The 20,511-nt window shown below is 43.8% G+C and overlaps 1 protein-coding gene across 2 annotated transcripts in view; it reads right to left on the bottom strand.

Annotated features, from left to right (window-relative positions):
* LOC124556841 overlaps window positions 1-20,511 on the bottom strand; it is a 594,435-nt gene that overhangs the window by 70,598 nt on the left and 503,326 nt on the right. For both annotated transcript variants that reach the window (XM_047130858.1, XM_047130859.1), the window contains exons 6-9: window positions 9,342-9,556; window positions 5,163-5,271; window positions 4,637-4,731; window positions 4,490-4,553 (exon numbers count right to left, since the gene is read on the bottom strand). In XM_047130858.1, the coding sequence (XP_046986814.1) occupies window positions 4,490-4,553; window positions 4,637-4,731; window positions 5,163-5,271; window positions 9,342-9,556 (483 nt within the window). The remainder of the gene's footprint in view (window positions 1-4,489; window positions 4,554-4,636; window positions 4,732-5,162; window positions 5,272-9,341; window positions 9,557-20,511) is intronic.

Here is a 20,511-nt window from a genome sequence, read left to right as displayed (position 1 = left end):
ATAGAAAGTAGGTGAGTCACAGACAGAGTAAACAATCTGTTTAGTGATGAGAAGACACCGTGTGCATCAAACAGTCGCAAAAGAAATGAAGATGAACTGTCAGGCTTTGAGTAATCATCATCAATGTGAGGTTCAAACAGTTAAAATGAATTTAACTGAGGTATGTCACCTAAATGCATGGGATAAAGGCTTTATTTTATTCTTTTAGTACTGCAAGGTATCGGTCAATGGGTCTTTGGAAAACTAGCCCCTTATTTTACATCTACATCTACGGACTGCGAACCACTGAAATATGTAGCCAATAGCACGTCCCACTGTACCATTTATTAAGGCTTTTCCCTGTACCATTCACTTATGGAGGGCATGAAAAATTATTGTTTAATTGGCTCTGTGTGTGCTGTAATTAATCTAATCTTATCATCATGATCCCTATCGAAGAAATGTGCAGAGGGTTGTAGTATGAACCTGGAGTCATCATTTACAGCCGATTCTTGAAACTTTCTTAGTAGACTTTATTGTGGTAGTTTCCATCTCTTTTTGAGATGTCTTCCAGTTCAGTTCTTTCAACTTCTCAGTGAGACTCTCCCATAAGTGAAACAAACCTCCGACTATTCGTGCTGCCCTTCTCTGTATTTATATTCAATATCCCCTTATAGTCACATTTGGTGTGAATCCCACACACTTTAAGAATATTCTAGGATGGGTCGCACTAGAGATACGTACACAATCTACTTTGTAGACCGGTTGCATTTCATTTCACACGTATTCCAAATATAAATGAAAGTCTGATATCCTGCTTTACCCACAACTGAGCCTATGTGATTGTTCCATTACTTGTCCCTATTAAGTGTTATACCCAAGTATTTGTATGACTTTACAGACTCCAACTGTGACTCACTACTATTACGTTCACAGTACTACATGTTTTCATTCAGCGAAATGCGCTATTTACATTTTTGAACATTTAAAGCAAGCTGCCAATGACTGGACCACTTTGGAATCTTATCAAGGTCTGACGGAATATTTGTACAACTTCGTTCAGACTGTATTTCATTGTAGATAACTTCATCATCTGTGAAAAATCTGAGGTAACTATTAATATTGTCCACAAGATCATTAATATACAACATGAACAGCAACAGACCCAACTCTCTTTCCTCGGGTAGACCTGAAGTTGTTTCTGCATCTGTTCATGACTCCCCACCCAAGATAACATGCTGTGTCCAACCTACCAAGAAACCCTCAGTCCTGCCATGTATTTCATCTGATTCCCCTATATGATCATACTTTTGATAATAAGCACAGGTATGATACTCGGCCACAAGCTTAAGCAAGAATTGAGAATTGCTGCATCTAGTTGACTGCTTTCAGGCTATCATGTGAGTAAAAATGTGAGTTGGGTTTCACATGATCTATGTTTTCAAAAACTATGCTGGTTGGCATGGAGGAGGTTGTTCTGTTCGAGATAGTGTGTTTGACCTCAGAATATATTCTGAGATTCTACTACAGATAGTAAAAGATATTGGATGGTAGTTTTGTGATCCCTTCTGCTACCCTTCTTGTAGACACGTATGACTTGTGATTTCTTCCAACTACTGGACACAGTGTTTTGTTCAAGGGATCTACAACAGATTATAGTTAACAGAGGGGTTAACCCAGCTGTGAATTGGGTATAGAATCCGATAAGGATTCCACAGGGTCCTGGGACCTCATTCAATTTGAACTATTTCAGACTTTTCTCAGTGCCACTGACACTAATATGCATTCCATTCATCTTTTCAGTGGTACAGGAATTTAATTGGATCAATACTGCTGGGTTTTCCTTTGTAAAAGAACATTTAAAAACAGAGTAAATAATTTCTGCTTTCACTTTGCTACTCTCAGTTACACTCCATCCTTGTGTGACTGGACACAAACTTTGGTCCCACTAAGAGCCTTTATATATGACCAGACTTTCTTTGGGCTCTTGTGAAAGATCATTGACAATATTCTGCTTGGAAGTCACTGAAGGCTTCACACATTGCTCTCTTTCATTCATCATCTCTCTATAGCCCTATGCTTTGTTTTATAACTATGATGCAGTAGTGTCTTTTTCTTTAGAAGTTTATTTACAGTAACTGTATACCACGGAGGATCTCTACGATTATGAACTGTCCTACTGGGTATGTATGTATTCAGTGCAAGGTCATGTATTCTTTTAAACTTTAGCCATAGTTCCTCTACATGCTCCAGTCTCGAGCTAAATGTTGAAGTTCCTCATTGAGATGGGACACGACTGTTTCTCCGTCTAATTTGCTGAACATATAACTCTTTCGGCTTGTTTTAGATGCTCTTAGTGTTTTCATATTCGTTGTTGCTGTAACTGCATCATTGTCACCGATGTCGATGCCAAAATGGGTCAAATGGCTCCAAGCACTATGGGACTTAACATCTGAGGTCATCAGTCCTCTAGACATAGAGCTACTTAAACCAAACCAACCTAAGGACATCACACACATCCATGCCCGAGGCAGGATTTGAACCTGCGACTGTAGCAGCAGCGCGGTTCCAGACTGAAGCGTCTAGAACTGCTCTGCCACAGCGGCCAGTAACATCGATGTCGATGTGGACTTCATCGAAGAGATCAGGTCTGTTGTTCCCATTAGATCTAATGTATTTCCAACACGAGTGGGGCTCTGAACTATTTGTTCTAGCTAGTTTTTATAGAAGAAATGTAGCAATGATTCACATGATGTCTTGTTTTGCCCACCAGTAACAAAACTGTAATTAGATATTTAAGATAATTCTCACTTATCATTCCATCTCAGATGCACACTTTTTTAATTTTATTACATGTATATCACTCTGGACCATCGTCAGATGTAAGAAACTGCATCGGCAGCCCCTCTTTTCTACTCAGAATAACGTACTGGGCACGGGTTGCTTATGCAATTAGTTAGATCTGAATATGATCCAGAGTGATCAAAACATGTAATCTAATTAAAGAAGTGTTCAACTGAGACAGAACAATAAAAGAGAATTATCTTAAATATCTACTTGTATACAGTTGCTAAATTCTCTAAAGATGATTGTGTTGACTATAGCGTAAACTATAATTATACAAATTGATTTATGGATGGTTTAAGTCTCTTCCAACAATTACAGTATCATTAGGAAACTCGTGTACAAGCAAACTGAGGTTTTCTCTACAGTTTTCGGTTACATCAGGAGGAGAATCTGGTGGTTGATAGAAGGATCCTATTATAATTTTGGGCCCATCCTCAATACTGAGCCTTGCCCAAACAATCTTACATGCAGCTTCAATTTATGTCTCAGTGAGTTTGAGTTTCCTGTTTACTGCGACAAATACAGCACTTTCATTTCCTGTTTCCTTATTATTTTGGTAATACATTTAAATTTTCCCCAAAGATCTCACCATGAAAACTTCAGGTTTTAACCAGCTTTCAGTGCCCAATATTATGCAAGCTTCAGTGCTTTTAAGGAATGCTTCCAACTCTGACACATTGCTGCAAATGCCTCAGTGGTTAGCCATTAGGATTTTAATACTGTCACTTGCAGGAGGCATTTCTTTGAATTTTACACTGATACTTCTGGGTTTCTCCAAAGCTGTTGTTATCTAGAGCGTCACCTAATCTAAAAAAGCTTTGTGTGCACCCCACACACAGCCAGTTACTTGGACAGCTGCCTCCGACGTGTAGTGCACACATGACCAATAGGTCATAGGGGGACCTTACAACTCCCAGCCACCAGCCACCTGGTAATATCTAAGAATTCACAGCCTAGATTGTCACAGAATCCTCGGAGCCTCTGGTTCAAGGCTTCCAGCCGACTAAGAACCAGTGGGGCTGTGATCTGTTCTGGAGACAATGCTGCAACTGTGGGCTTCATTGAAACTCCATAAATACGGCTGGCATTCTCAACTCTCTCTGCTAGTCAGTGGAATAGGAACTTGCACCACAATCTCTAGTTGGGTATGCCCTGTTCTCTCATTTAAATGATCCTCATGGATGTGGAGTAAGTCAAACCTTTAGCTACTGCACACTTAACAGCCGACATGCCTGCATGCCCTCATGACCCATATACCCTATAAACTTGTGTCTTGTGGGCAGTAATCTTAAAAATTCAGTCAACATTCAGCACACTGTTGTTAATAATCACAAATAATCAGTAAAGTAATTGTTTATTCATTTAATAAATGAATTAGAATTACATTTATGCATTACTTTGTATTTTCACAACAAACAATCAATGCAGTTGGACACTGTAGCTTGTAATGTGAAACACAACTCTAAGATATTTTAATTAGAACTGATTTTGATCTTTAATAATGCTGTCTAGCTAGAGGTAAAGGTGGTCCAGTAATACATTAATGGGGAGGTGGGTGGAAGCAGTCTTTCATGGCAAGGTGAGTATATTTCGTTCAACTGCAATGTTTCCATATGCAAAATTATCAGTGACAATGAGGATGAGGAGGAGGAAAGTAACTTACATCTGCCAGACTGATCTCTCCTGTATTATCAGTGTCTAGGGCATCGAATGCTTCTTTCAGCTTTCTGAAACAAAAGAAAAATATTGAGATAAATGTGATGACATACTTTTACTCCTACAATCTCTCTGTGCTACAGATATTACTTACATAAGTTTGTCACCTAGTTGAACATGGGCCATTTTGACAGGTTGAGCAAAATCATTCAAGCCTAAATCTTGCACACTAATGTTGTCCCGCAACACCTAGAAGTGAAATTCAAAAGAAAATGGGCTACCATTGTTAATTCACACGAAGTTAATAAATCTTATAAGTGGAACAGACTATTATAATAAAACACTATTAAGCTCCACAAAGTTTTTACCCTTCCTCCAACATTTCCCTTTGACTCTCAAATAAAAATGGTTGCCATGTGTTTTTCTGTTCTCACACAACAGCTTATCCCATTACTCCACTGACCAATGTAACCTATTTCCTGTACTTAGAAAATACATAGCTGGATCAGGAGGTGATAATATTTGCCTTTAAATTGCAACACAGTATGCAACAATTTTGACAAACTTCAATTTGTATTGTATGCATTCACACTACCATGAAATTGTTCTCCAACTTTGTGGACTTGTTTAGAGCTTTAACAGCCAATGTACTCACAAGCAAAATGTTATCTGTATCTTACTTTTGCAGTGCAGTTGAGTGCAATTGGTATACTCTCAAAAACCGGTATTCCTTGACGCTCAACTAGATCTTGTAGCATCATTTGACCTGTAGTAAGGTCATCATACTCTCTGAAACAAAAAAATGCACATATAAATAATGTTTTATCCAAGGTGCACAAAATGATTACAAATAATTGCCATAACCCATACAGAAATTACGTAAATAAATGTCTTACTCTTAACCTTCACAAATGAACTGTTTAACTCTTTTAAATCTGATAATATTTGGAAAATTTTGCATAATATACAGAAGAGCAAGGAATATACAAACACACACGAGCTGTAGCACTTCTGCACTTAAAAATGGTTTCTCATTTGTAATCAAATGATTCATCACCAATACTGATACTAAAAATGAACTCTCATCTTAGAAAAGGAGCAGAATTTTGGCATGGGCACGTACAGTTTTGTTATACACTGAGACATGTGGGCAGGGTTTGCAGCTGCCAGACAGTGGCAATATCCCTTCTGATGCAGCTGACACTTTGCTTCTGCCAACAGAACTGAGTAAAAAAAATAAAAAATTAAAAAACACTTTCAACTTGTTGACACATGCCTTTTGTGGAGAAGAGAGATAACAATCTGTGCCACTCGCAACTGTAGCATTGCATCTCCAGATTGCACTTAAAATTCCAGGTCTTGTCACAGGTAACCAGTAGTCTGAAAAATCAGGGTCATTGTGAAGTGCCTCAAAAGTTCTTGATAAATAATAAGGTTCTTCTCCTTCCAGTAATTGGTTAACACTTCAAGGATCAACTTTGCACACCCTTCCTTGATCATCAATTCTGCAGTAATGTCTGCTGTTACAATCTGTGTCCTTGCGCCACATTCAGAACAGTTCAAGTCTGGTATATCAGCAACATTTCAGATCCACAGCCAAGAAACCACAACATACCATGTGAATTCCACAATGTGATACGAAGTCTAAATCTATTGATATTTACTGAGCAGGAAGAGGACCAGTGTCTTTTTTCCTTCAAAGGACCTGTTTTTCCTCCTCATATACATACACAGTCCAGTCACATTAATGTGACCACCACTTATGTTCGACATCAACATGCAGTAACGATTCACAGATGGCAGCACTAGCAATGGAGGGTATACAAAGTGTGTCAGGGGGACATGGAAAACAGTGCAGTCAGTGTCATAATGGGAAAATGGAGCAATTTATCAGACATCTGAAAGTGTGTGATCATTGGCTTTTGGGTCAAGGATGGAAGCATTTCCAAAACAGCTTAGTTCGTAAACTGTTTTCATGCTGCTGTGGTTGAAGTACACTGTGCATGGCAAAATGGCATATCCAAAACCAGCACTGAGGCAACTGTGGTGCACAATGGACCATAGGTGGCAGGGGTGAATGACGGTTTCAGAGTTGTGTATGGATAACAGACATGCGACTGTTGAGCAACTGACTGACAAGATGAACTGAGGGGCTACTGACAATGTCTCCTAAAAAATCATTCAGAGAGCATTGTCGCATATGGTACTCAGTAGGATGTGCCTGGTCCGTGCACCCTTGTTAACGGCTGTTCATTGGCAATGGAGGCTGGAATTTGCATGCCAATACCACACCTGCATAGCCACTGATTGGTGACAGGTGGCCTTCTCAGATGAATCATATTTTATGCTCCATCGGACAGACAGCTGTTGTCATGTAATGTCTGAAACCATAGACCGTGCAACCAGGAGAGAGTGTTATGGTCTGAGGAATGCTTCTGTGGAATTATCTGGGTTATGACATCATTCTCGAAGGGACAATGGGTATGCTTATATCCTTGGGGACCATATCCATCCCTACATGCAGTTCTTTTTCTTGGCACGATGGCATCTACCAGCAAGACAATGCAATATGTTGCACAGCTTGTAGTGTACATGCACAGTTCAAAGAGCGCCAGGATGAGTTTACTATACACCACTGGCCCCCAAATACCCAGATTTAAAACAAATTGAGAATCTGCAGGTCCACCTCAATCAAGCTGTTCATGTCACAGATCATGAATCGAGAAATCTAGCACAGCTGACCACATCACGAGAGTCATCATGGCTCCCCATCCTTGTCAGTACCTTCCAGAACCTCACTGACACTCTTCCTGTATGTCTTGCAACAGTTCACACTGCAGAACATGGTTATTCAGGCTGCAAAACGTGGTTATTCAGGCTTTTGATAGGTGGTCACATTAATGTGTGTATACAGTGTATATACAGTAACCTAAAAGTAATTCACACAATTCTCAATGAGAACAGGTATGCATTAGTGACGTTTTGATATTATTGCACTTTCCAGCAGGGGTTGCTTCTGCCCGTCTCTCATTCCACATCCCTGAAGGCTCTTTCATGACAGTTCCATTTTATGTTTTTTGTAAGTATTCCAATGCAAGTAATACCGCCAAAGAAGTACACAATGAGTAGTAATAAAGTTTTAATTATAACTTTGAAAAAATTAAGTTAATCACTTAATTTGTTTGTAGGTACAGAACCATAGCTCATCTGTAGAGAAGCTGAAACCAAATGGTATAGCCCACTTAAAAATGGGAGTATGACGTTGTAATTTGTTTTCCACATTTGAAAGGCAACAAAACTTCAAAAATCTATGCTGGGATGGTAGAAGTGAATGACAATAATGCACCAGCACATTACACAAGGATTATGTGGCACAGACATTTCAGTGTGGCCAAACAAGTTCGAATCACCAAGAACGAAGTGGCAGACTGTCTCTTTACAGAGAACTAGGAATCATGAAAGAAGCACAGGCACTCTTGATTTGAGACCATTGTATCCCATCTGGGCTGTAGTGGAGAAAGTGAAAATCCATTACCGATCGGTTTCTGATGTCTCTCAAGACATTTCGAACGTGACTGAAGCCGCTGCATGCTGTGTTCCATGGAAATGTGGCAGGTGCATCAGACCAATACAGATGACTTCTGCAGCTACCTAATAATGAGGGCTGGGTGTAGCACTATGATCCTAAGACAAAGAAGCAAAGCAAGCAGTTTAAACTCTGTTCAAATAACTTGTGAAAATGGAGCCAAGTGACATTTACAACCACAGATATTTCGACAGGACCGCACCCTGTCGCTTTCAAGGCAAAACTGCAGGAGTCAAGTGCTGCTAGAGGGCCTTTAATTTCTGTCATCAGTTCTCTTTGGTTGTGCGATGGTGCTGGTGCTGAGAGAGAGAGAGAGAGAGAGAGAGAGAGAGAGAGAGAGAGAGAGAGAGAGAGAGAGAGAGAGAGAGAGAGAGAGATTGAGAGAGAGAGAGAATATTGAACTCCTCTATTGTAAAGGTTAAAGAGTAGCAATCTATCTTTTTCATAATATGTTATTCCATCCTGGACTTTCCATTGTTTGACTCTTCTACTGATATAACATACTGGCTTTTGATTTCAAAATTTCCACTATGGTTCTTCAGAGACTGTACTTTGTTCATGACAGTGACTATGAAACATTTTCAGGTAATTCACATCACAAATTGTAATGTTAGAGTATGGGACAAAACACATTAAGTTTTGTGTAAATGCTCTTGAAATAATAGTTACAACTACAAAAGATGCAGGATCAAAGAGCAGATAGAAAGAAAGATCTACATCAGTACGGACACCATGATAAATTAAGTTCACATAATAGGCTTCATGTTGACAATTCTGATTCTAGAACTGATCCTAAGGACAGCCACATCAACTTAACATTTCAAACCTTTCATTGTTTTTTTTTTTTTTTATAACATTATGAATTCCAGTAAATAAACTTCCCCTTGATGTTTCTTTCACATTCCAGCAACTACTTTTTCTGAAGATGATGATTATTCTTCACCACATAATAACACTTTGTTCTCTCCCTGGATTGAACAGGAATTTCACTTTTACCTTCCACCTTCCATCCCCAAATGCACTTCCACATTAATAACACACTAACAACTAATACAGATTGTGCAGATGAAAATTAAGCTCAAGTGGCAGAATGATACCTTCCCTTCTTCCATTAAAAATAATTAATAAACATAATAGTTGTTAATATGCCACAAACTCAGTATTCCACATGTTAAGACGCAATTTGGTGCATGTAAATGTGAAGCTTTTGTGTAACCATACGGCAACTAAATTTTCGTAAGAGTTACTATTATCAGTGATGAAAGTTGCTTACTCTTCCGAAATTGGTTCGCCCCATATCTTCTGACCAGGTCCTTGGTAGGTATGTATGACCAAGATAAGTTTCCGCCTCTTTCCAGAAATATGAGCTGCCTCAATGATGGATGCAATGCTCCGCGTCTGGTTGTCAATAACGAAGAACAACACTGTTGCATTTTGCTTCGCCTGGTATTCCAGTTCAATAAGCTCTGGGCCCCAATGTGAAACTTGCTACAAATAATTTACAGCAGAACTTCATAAATCTTAACAATATAGAACACAGTGATGCAACTATAAACTACAAAAGACGTACAAAAACAAGTCTTCTGATGTTTCCCTATACATTGGCTACTCAACCAAACTGTGAAAAATTCAGTTTTTGACTTTTGAAGCTGAAATTTCTTTAAAGTTTATTCCAATATTTTTCATTCTAGACTGCAGACGAAAGCAATGTGACATATGCACAGTACCTATGAATTAATTCAAGAACATTTTGTAAGATACATACGTACATACATACATACATACATACATACATACATACTAAGGCTGAACTTTCCTGACGGTAACAAGGAGTTTGCATATTTACTTGTATAGGAAACTTATCACATCTCCTCCATGAATATGTGCGAAATGCTCCATAAGAGAGCATTGACTTGAAATCTGTAGTTCGTAAAATATTTACACAGTGTGAAACCAGTCTGTTGTCAGCAATTTCACATCTGAACATTATTGGAACTACTGAGACAATTTGAGCCTCTAAATGAAACAGCTTATTCTGATGTCTCCTTAAAAACACACTTACTTATTATCAGTTGCTATATATTCCATGATAACATTGTGTAAATGCACTTACATTCTGATAACAGGAGAATTAAACCAGTTCAACATAAAATTACTGAGCAATTACAAGATGGTAATTCTTGGAAGTATGAAGGTTTTTTTTCTTAATATTAACAGAGTTAGTTTTATATGAAAATAATTTGAGAATGGCCATAATTACAATTAATCAATCATCACTCAACAACTACATGCAAATTCTAAAAAAAAGATCTATGCATCACTTTACAAATGGAAGCTGCAGCAGGTATAAAAGATCCTCATGTGTGTGAATAGTACGAACTCGCTGAGGGTTCTGTAAAAGTGAATTACGTATATAGACAGTTCATCCAGCCAAGGAATCAAGATTTTCTGTTACTTTTGCCTGTTATCAATATTGATAATGGAAAGATATCAAAATATGTGACATAAATGGCCATATCTTGATGACCTTGATTTCGAAGCTTGAAGTTCTCACACAGCCAAGGCACCATAAATGAATTTCAACTTGATATGTCTATCCAAACTTGAGAAAGAGGGGTCTTAACAAACAGATGTAGGGACAGTCTCATAACAGATTACAAAAACATATTCTCTTCCTGTGATATAATTACAAATTAATTACTTCTGAATTTTTCCCTTACTTGTACTGTGAAACCTTGCTTCTTGCCAAATTTCATGATTCTAGGTCAACGAGAAATACTGTACAAGTTTTGATGAGCGAGTTTGTGAATATCAAGTATGCGACATAAATGGGTGTATCTTTTGATTGCACTTTAAATGTTTCATACCACAAAGGGACCATAGACATTAATATGTGACAAATTTCAGCTTCATACATCTACCAGATCCGGGGTCTTATCAGACAGACAGACAGACAGACAGACAGGATAACAAATGAAAAAAATAGTACCTTTTTCATTTAATAACTAAAAATTGACAATTTTAGGATTTTTCCATTACTTGTACTGTGAAACCTTGCTTCTTGCAAATTTTCATGCATCTAGATGAACAAGAAGTACAACATAGGTTTGGATGAGCGAGTTTGTGAGTATCAATATGTATGACAAATGGCCATATCCTGATTGCACTTACATAGAAGCTTAAAGTTATATCATTGTCGTGAGACCACACACCCCTTAGCATGAGACATAAATTTTAACTTGACACATCTGCCCATTCCTCAGAAAAATGGTTATAGGAAGACAGGCAGACAAAGTGATTCTATAAATGTTCTGTTTTTACCAGCTGAGGTATGGAACCTTGAAAACAAAAATTATCCTGTAGGCATAGTTTGCATCTTGTCAAAGTACCTGTCTGTGTGACTCACAGAATTCCAAGTAGGAAATTAAAATGTAATGGTATTTGTGCAAATAACTAAATGAGATGGTGTAACTGTTTAAGACGCTAGCCTCAGATTGAGCAGGATGGAGGTTCATGCTCTTATCTGGCCATCCTGATCCGATTTAGGTTTTCTGTGGTATTCCTAAATGGCTTTAGGCAAATGCTGGGATGGTTCCTTCAACACTGTCCTGTCTGATATCTGTCCTATTGATCTAATCATTAAATTAGTGTACATTCATATGCTTGTATGACTATTGGTTTCTTTGTATTTAGGTGAGATCTCTTTTCATATGATTGTAAAATGACCCTTGGTCGATTACATTTCTAATACTAATCCCATAACACTGGTGGAATGTTACTTTCTTAACAGAATGCAAGAGGCCACACCTAAAAAGTGCACACAGTAACAAAGCTCAGCTACAATTAGGTCTCACAAATGAGAATCAGTACAAGGTTTAGTATTGGTCACACTCTTTAGCTGTAAATGTCAACTTTCAGAATTCATAATACACGACTGTTTGAAAACAATAATATTTGTTCATTAAATATATGCATATCAATGGCTTGGGATCAAAACTATCAGTCACATCCTAGATAAGAGCTAAAAACTGATCAAAGAACAGTTTAAGCTTTAATTTCACCAAGATTCACATAATGCAATTTCAACCAACTATAAATTATCTAATAGGACTAGTCAGAAACAATGTGGATGCATTAAACAGAACACTAAAATTCCTTGGTGACTACAAACATTTCATAATGAAGTGGATTCAACACACAGACTAATTAAGAAGCTCAGTTCTGTTTGGTATACACTTAGAAGGATATACTATTTGATCAATAGTATCCTCACAGCTCTGTAAAATGCAGATTTGACCACTAGATGTCATGAGTTGTGGGCCCAACAGCATAAAAGGAGATGGGGAAGTACTGTGTTGTCAGTAGAGAAGCATTAATAGCAGAACAGGAAAGTCAAGTAACTTTGATTGCGGATCAGTCATTGGATATCACCTGATTAACAAACCCACTAGGGGCACTTAAATCCTTCTAAAGCTGACTGTTGGTGATGCAGTTGTGAAAGAACAAATGCTGACAAACCAATACAGGCACACCTCACATACTAACAAGTGGTGACAGTTGAGATTGCGAAGGGCGATTGTAAAAATCACATGAAATCTGTGGAAGAAACCACTTGTTGGGTTACATAGTGCCATCAGCAGTCCAGTTAGCACCATGGTTGAGGAGATCCTTGTAAGTCAGACATTTTTGGAGTCCATGAATGCCAAGTGATGCTTGAGGAGCTGTAAAGAGTGGTGCCACTGGGCAGTGGATTTGACTACGTTAAGAATGCACCGCGAGGCACAAGTTTAAAACAACAACTAAAAGGGAAAACACGATAAAAGCGACTGACAGGCATAGGATTAAAAAAACAGCATAATCAAACGTCCTTAGAGAGGTTTGTCAAATTGATAAAACGAAGAACGCGAGCAGCTGCTCGTGGGTCATCCACTAAAATGGCATCTAGAGTACATGGCAGGCCAACATCAAAACGCAGTGTGTTAAAATCCGGACAGGACGTTAAAATGTGGTGGACCGTCAGCAATTGCCCACATGGGCAGAACGGCGCCGGCGCAGCCGTCAGCAGATGGCGATGGCTGAACCGGCAGTGGCCAATCCGTAACCGGGCCAAAACGACCTCCTCCCGCCAAGAAGGGCGGGAGGAGGACGTCCAAGCCGCGGGAAGAGGTTTCAAGGCCCGAAGCTTGATGTCCGTAAGTGCAGCCCAATCGGCATGCCACAGCGATAAAATGCGCCGACAAATTACCCTGCTACAATCCGACGAAGGGACACAACAAGAAGCTGTCCGAGGCTGGAGGACCGCAGCCTTGGCTGCGGCATCTGCAGCTTCGTTCCCAGGGATACTGACATGGCCAGGAACCCACATAAAGCTAACCGGAGAACCGATGTCCACCAGCTGCTGAAGAGAGCGTTGGATCCGGTGCACGAAAGGGTGAACCGGATACGGATCACTGAGGCTCTGGATGGCGCTCAGGGAATCAGAGCAGATGACATAAGCAGAATGTCGGTGGCGGCAGATGTAAAGAACAGCCTGGTAGAGGGCAAAGAGCTCAGCTGTGAAGATCGAACAATGGCCATGGAGCCGGTATTTGAAACTTTGTGCCCCGACAAAGGAACACCCGACCCCGTCATTGGTCTTTGAGCCATCTGTATAAATGAAGGTCATATTAATGAACTTCGAACGAAGTTCGACAAAACGGGAGTGGTAGACCGAACCGGGGGTAACCTCATTTGGGAGCGAGCTGAGGTCAAGGTGAACGCGAACCTGAGCCTGGAGCCAAGGTGGCGTGTGGCTCTCGCCCACTCGAAAGGTTGCAGGGAGTGAAAAATTAAGGTGTTGAAGGAGGCGACGAAAGCGAACTCCAGGGGGTAGGGTAGCAGGGCAGAGACATACAACCCGTATTGACGGTCGAGAGAGTCGTCAAAAAAGGAACGATAAGACGGGTGGTCGGGCATTGACAGTAGCCGACAGGCATACCGACAAAGCATTATATCGCGCCGGTAGGTGAGTGGCAATTCGCCAGCATCAGCATGAAGACACTCTACGGGACTAGTATAAAATGCTCCGATCGCAAGTCGTAAACCCCGATGTTGTATGGAGTTGAGGCGGCGTAAGATGGATGGCCGTGCAGAGGAGTATACGAAGCTCCCATAATCCAGCTTGGAGCAGACGATCTACCGATATAGACAAAGTAGGACGGTTTGATCCGCTCCCCACGACATACCACTGAGAACACTGAGGACATTCAAAGAACGGGTACAACGGGCAGCCAAATATGACATGTGGAGACCGGCTAAGTTTCCTGTCAAACGTAAGACCTAAAAATTTTGTTGTCTCCATGAATGGGAGAGCAATGGGACCGAGTCATAAAGATGGTGGGAGAAACACTTTGTAGCGCCAGAAGTTAATACAGACCGTCTTCTCGGCAGAAAAACGGAAGCCATTGGCGACACTCCATGAGTAAAGACGGTCAAGAGAACGCTGAAGACAGCGCTCCAGGACACGTGTATGCTGCGCGCTGCAATAGATGGTAGAATCGTCCACGAAAAGGGAGCCTGATACATCAGCTGGGAGGCAATCCATTATTGGATTGATCGCTATGGCGAAGAGAGCGACGCTCAAAACTGAGCCCTGTGGCACCCCATTCTCCTGGTGAAAGGTGTCTGACAGGACAGAACCCACACGTACCCTGAACTGTCGATCCATTAAAAAGGAACGAATAAAAAGAGGGAGGCGACCGTGAAGACCCCATGTATGCATGGTGCGGAGAATGCCCGCCCTCCAACAGGTGTCGTAAGCCTTCTCCAAATCAAAGAACACAGCTGCGGTCAGGCGCTTCCGCAAGAAGTTATTCATAATGAAGGTCGACAAGGTAACCAGATGGTCAACAGCAGAGCGGCGCCTACGAAATCCACATTGTACATTGGTAAGCAGGCGTCGAGACTCGAGCAGCCAAACCAAACGAGAGTTAACCATTCGCTCCATCACTTTACAGACACAGCTGGTAAGCGAGATGGGTCGATAACTGGAAGGCAAGTGCTTGTCCTTCCCCAGATTAGGAATCGGGACAACAATAGACTCGCGCCAGCATGCCGGAACATGTCCCTCAGTCCAGATGCGATTGTAAGTACGAAGAAGAAAACCTTTACCCGCAGGAGAAAGGTTCTTCAGCATCTGAATATGAATAGAATCAGGCCCTGGAGCGGAGGACCGTGACCGGGCAAGTGCACTTTCGAGTTCCCGCATGGTGAATGGGGCATTATAACTTTCACGATTCAAGGAGCAGAAGTGAGGTGGCCTAGCCTCCTCTGCCTGTTTGCGGGGGAGGAAGGCAGGGTGGTAATGAACGGAGCTCGAAACCTCTGCGAAAAAGCGGCCGAAGGCATTGGAGACATCCTCCGGGGCCACAAGGACGTCATTCGCGACCATCAAGCCAGAAACTGGTGAGTGGACCTTAGCACCAGATAGCCGGCGCAGGCTACCCCAGACAACAGGAGAAGGAGTAAAACTGTTGAAGGTGCTTGTGCAAGCAGCCCAGCTGGCTTTCTTGCTTTCTTTACTAATACGACGACACTGTGCACGTAATCGTTTATAAGTGATACAATTCGCCACAGTAGGGTGGCGTTTAAAGGTGCGTAAAGCACGTCGACGAGCACGTAAACCGTCTCTACATGCTGGGGTCCACCAGGGGACCGGTACACGACGTGGAGAAGAAGTAGGGTGAGGGATGGAATTTTCAGCAGGAGTGAGAATGACTTCCGTGAGGTGTGCGACCTGACGATCGCAGCTTGTGAAGGTTTGATCCTGAAAGGTCGCCCTGGAAGAGAAGAGCCCCCAGTCTGCTTTGGAGATGTTCCAACTGGATGAGCACGGGGAGTGGGTATGCTGCAGGAGATGGATAACACACGGGAAGTGGTCGCTCGAATATGTATCGGAAAGTGCATACCACTCAAACCGGCGTGCAAGTTGGGTATTACATATAGAGAGGTCTAAATGGGAATAGGTGCGAGATGTGTCTGAAAGAAAAGTAGGGGCGCCAGTATTGAGGCAGACAAGATTGAGCTGGTTGAAAAGGTCTGCTAACAGGGAGCCCCTCGGGCAGGATGCCGGAGAGCCCCAAAGGGGATGGTGGGCATTGAAGTCTCCAGTTAACAAAAATGGGGCAGGTAGCTGAGCAATAAGCTGCATCATGTCTGCCCTGGTAACGGCAGATGACGATGGAGTGTAGACGGTACAAATGTAAAATGTAAAAGTGGGGAGAGTAATGCGGATGGCAACTGCCTGCAGGCCGGTGTGCAATGTGATGGGATCATAGTAAATATCATCCCGGACCAGCAACATAACCCCTCCATGAGCCGGAATACCTACCACAGGGGGTTGGTTGGTTGGTTGGGTTAAAGATTAAAGGGACCAAACTACAAAGGTCATCGGTCCCTTGTTTCATAAAAACACAGAGCACAGGGGAACTATCCACCAGTCAAGCGAAGCACTAAAAGAAAAACTCCAGGGGAAGATAAGCCCCATGGGCCATTGGAAGACAACATGGAAAACAGAGCACAGCAACAAAAACAACATAGAGAACAAAGGCAGATTGGAAGTAAAACTGCACAGCAGAGAACTGTGGCTGGCTGATCACGAAAATAATAGGATGAGCCAGCCACTCTGCAACACGTTAAAACCTCCGGCCTAAAAGTTTAGGGCGGAGTCGAATCACAACACAAAACTAAGTAAAAGAGAGAGCTCAAAAGAGGGTGATGTTAAAAAAAATTTAAAGGGACCTATAAAAGCCGCTTGCGCGAATAAAACTTAAAACCCGATCTGCCATAGAGACATTGTCACCTAAGAGAGATGATAAAGCACCCTGGAGATTAAAAGTTCGCCTGAGGGCGGTTAAAAGAGGACAGTCCAACAATATATGGGCCACCGTCATAAGCACACCACAGCGACAATGAGGGGGGTCCTCTCGACGCAGCAGATGACCATGCGTCAGCCAAGAGTGACCAATGCGGAGCCTACAGAGAACCACAGAGTCCCTCCGAGAGGCCCGCATGGAGGAACCCCACACAGTCGTTGTCTCCTTTACACGCCGCAGCTTGTTGGGCACAGACAGGGTGCGCCATTCGTCGGCCCACATCCCAAAGACCCGACGGCGTAACACCGATCGGAGATCAGTGGCCGGGAGGCCGATCTCCAACGGCAGTTTGCGGGTGGCTTCTTTAGCTAACTTGTCGGCGTGTTCGTTGCCCGCTATCCCAACGTGTCCCGGGGTCCATATGAACACCACTGAACGGCCACGTTGTGCAAGAGCATGAACGGACTCCTGGATGGCAACAACAATGGGATGGCGTGGGTAGCACTGGTCAAGAGCCTGGAGACTACTGAGAGAGTCACTGCAAATGACAAAAGACTCGCCAGTGCTGGTACGAACACGCTCAAGGGCACGAAAAATAGCTGTTAGCTCTGCAGTGTAAACACTGCAGCCGTCCGGCAAGGAGCGTTGGTCGACATAGTCCGCATGAACATAAGCGTACCCCACACGGCCATCAACCATCGAGCCATCGGTATAGATAACCTCCGAGTCACGAGATTCGTCGAGGAGAGCAAGAAATTGGCGGCGCAAGACTGCAGGAGGAACTGAATCCTTTTGCCATTGGGAGAGGTCCAGCTGAAGCTGCGGCCGACGGATACACCAAGGTGGTGTATGTGGGCGGACCTGAAAAGCAGATGGAAGAGGCAAAGACTCGAGTTCACTAAGCAGGGACTGAACACGGATCCCAATTGCATGGCCTGATCGCGGCCGCCGGCGTGGAAGATGGACTGCCGCATCGGTGAAAAGGAGACGGTAGTTAGGGTGACGGGGAGAACAACGGACGTGGGCAGCATAGTTGGCTAAGAGTTGTTGACGCCGAATGTAGAGCGGAGGAACCCCTGCCTCAGCAAGTAGGCTATTAACAGGACTGGTGCGGAATGCTCCTGTCGCCTGTCGAACCCCACAGTGGTGAATGGGGTCCAGCAGTTGCAACGCTGAGTGCGACGCTGAGCCATACGCCACACTCCCATAATCCAGTCGGGACAGCACAAGGGCTTTGTAGAGCTGCAGCAGCGTGTTACGGTCGGCACCCCAAGTTGTGTTGCTGAGGCAGCGGAGGGCATTCAGATGCTGCCAGCACTGACGCTTGAGCTCACGAATATGTGGAAGCCAAGTAAGCCGGGCATCGAACAGCAATCCCAGAAAACGGTAAGTGTCAACAACCCTGAGCTTAGCATCCTGAAGATAAAGCTCAGGGTGGGGATGGACAGTGCGACGCCGACAAAAGTGCATAACACAAGTCTTCGCAGGAGAAAACTGAAACCCATGGGCTAGGGCCCACGCCTGTGCCTTGCGTATGGCTCCCTGCAACCGACGTTCTGCAACGCCAATGGTGGAGGAGCTGAAAAAGATGCAGAAATCGTCAGCATATAACGTGGGCGAGACAGAGGACCCTACTGCTGCTGCAAGGCCATTAATGGCCACAAGGAAAAGGGGCACGCTCAATACAGAGCCCTGTGGAACGCCGTTCTCCTGGATATGAAGGGAACTATGGGATGTGCCAATTAAAACGCGGAATGTCCGAACAGATAAAAAATTCTGAATAAAAATGGGGAGAGAGCCCCGGAGACCCCACCCGTGCAACGTGGCGAGAATATGGTGGCGCCACGTCGTGTCATATGCTCTGGAGAGGTCAAAAAAGACGGAGACGAGGTGTTGGCGCCTGGAAAAAGCAGTGCGGATTGCAGACTCAAGGAGGACCAAAGTATCGGCGGTGGAACGGCCCTGACGGAAGCCGCTCTGGCATGGAGCCAGGAGACCCCGAGACTCGAGCAGCCAACACAGCCGTCGACTCACCATGCGTTCCAGCAGCTTGCACAGAGTATTGGTTAAGCTAATGGGCCGATAACTATCCACAGTAAGCGGGTCCTTACCAGGCTTCAGCACTGGAATGATGGTACTTTCTCGCCATTGCGACGGAAAGACACCATCACCCCATAGGCGGTTGAAGATGGCAAGAACACATCGCTGACAGTCCGGGGACAGGTGTTTTAGCATCTGATTGTGGACGCCATCTGGCCCAGAGGCTGTATCGGGGCACTGTGCCAGGGCGCTCTGGAGTTCCCACAAACTAAATGGGGCGTTATACGCCTCAGGGTGGCGAGAAGCGAAAGAAAGCCGTTTGCCTTCCTCCCGGCGTTTGAGCGCGCGAAACGCAGGCGGGTAATTCCCCGACGCAGAGGCCCGGACATAGTGCTGAGCGAAATGCTCGGCGATTGCATCGGCATCGGTGGATACTGCCCCGTTGATGGTAAGCCCTGGGACACCTGTAGAGTGCTGCAATCCAAAGATGCGCCGAATCTTCAGCCACACCTGGGAGGGGGAAGTACGGGAACCAATCTTGGAAACGTACCTCTCCCAACACTCCTGTTTCCGCCGTTTGATAAGCCTCCGTACCTGAGCACGGAGACGTTTGAATAAAATGAGGTTCTCCAAAGACGGGTGCCGCTTATGTCGCTGAAGAGCCCGCCGACGTTCTTTAATGGCGGCAGCGACCTCTGGAGACCACCAAGGCACCGACTTTCGCCGGGGGCACCCGAACGAACGAGGAATGGTACGTTCCGCAGCGGAAACAATCGCTGCAGTCAGTGTCTCAACCGCCACATCGATGGTACCATGGGGGAGAGAGTCAACAGTGGCAGCAGAGCAGAACGTGTCCCAGTTCGCCTTGCTAAATGCCCATCTAGGCGAGCGCGCAAAGGAGTGACGCTGTGGTAGTGAAAGGAAGATCGGAAAATGGTCACTACCACACAAGTCCTCATGGACTCTCCAGTGGACCGATGGTACAAGCCCTGGGCTGCACAACGACAGATCGATGGCCGAGAACGTGCCATGCGCCACACTGAAATGTGTGGCGGCGCCAGAGTTTAAGAGGCAGAGGTCGAGTTGGGAGATGAGATTCTCGACCTCCCTGCCTCGGCCAGTAACCTTCGTTCCACCCCACAGGGGATTGTGGGCGTTAAAATCCCCCAGGAGAAGAAAAGGCGTGGGGAGTTGGGCGACAAGCGCAGCCATTTCGGTCAGGGAGACGGTACCACCTGGAGGGAGATAGACACTGCAGACGGTTATGTCCTGGGTAGTCCTTACACGGACAGCCACAGCTTCCAATGATGTTTGAAGGGGCACAGGAGCACTATATACAGAGGTAAGGACATACACGCAGGCTCCACCTGACACACAATTGTAAGTGCTACGGTTGCAGTAATAGCCCCTGTATCCACGAAGAACAGGGGTCCGCATTGCCGGGAACCAGGTTTCTTGGAGGGCAATGCAGAAAGCAGGTGTCAGGCTTAGGAGCTGTCGTAGCTCAGGGAGATGGCTAAAATAACCGCCACAATTCCACTGGAGGATTGT

The sequence above is a fragment of the Schistocerca americana genome, chromosome X (genome assembly GCF_021461395.2).
Source record: "Schistocerca americana isolate TAMUIC-IGC-003095 chromosome X, iqSchAmer2.1, whole genome shotgun sequence".
Lineage (NCBI taxonomy): Eukaryota > Metazoa > Arthropoda > Insecta > Orthoptera > Acrididae > Schistocerca > Schistocerca americana.
This window is presented reverse-complemented; position numbering and strand designations above follow the sequence as displayed.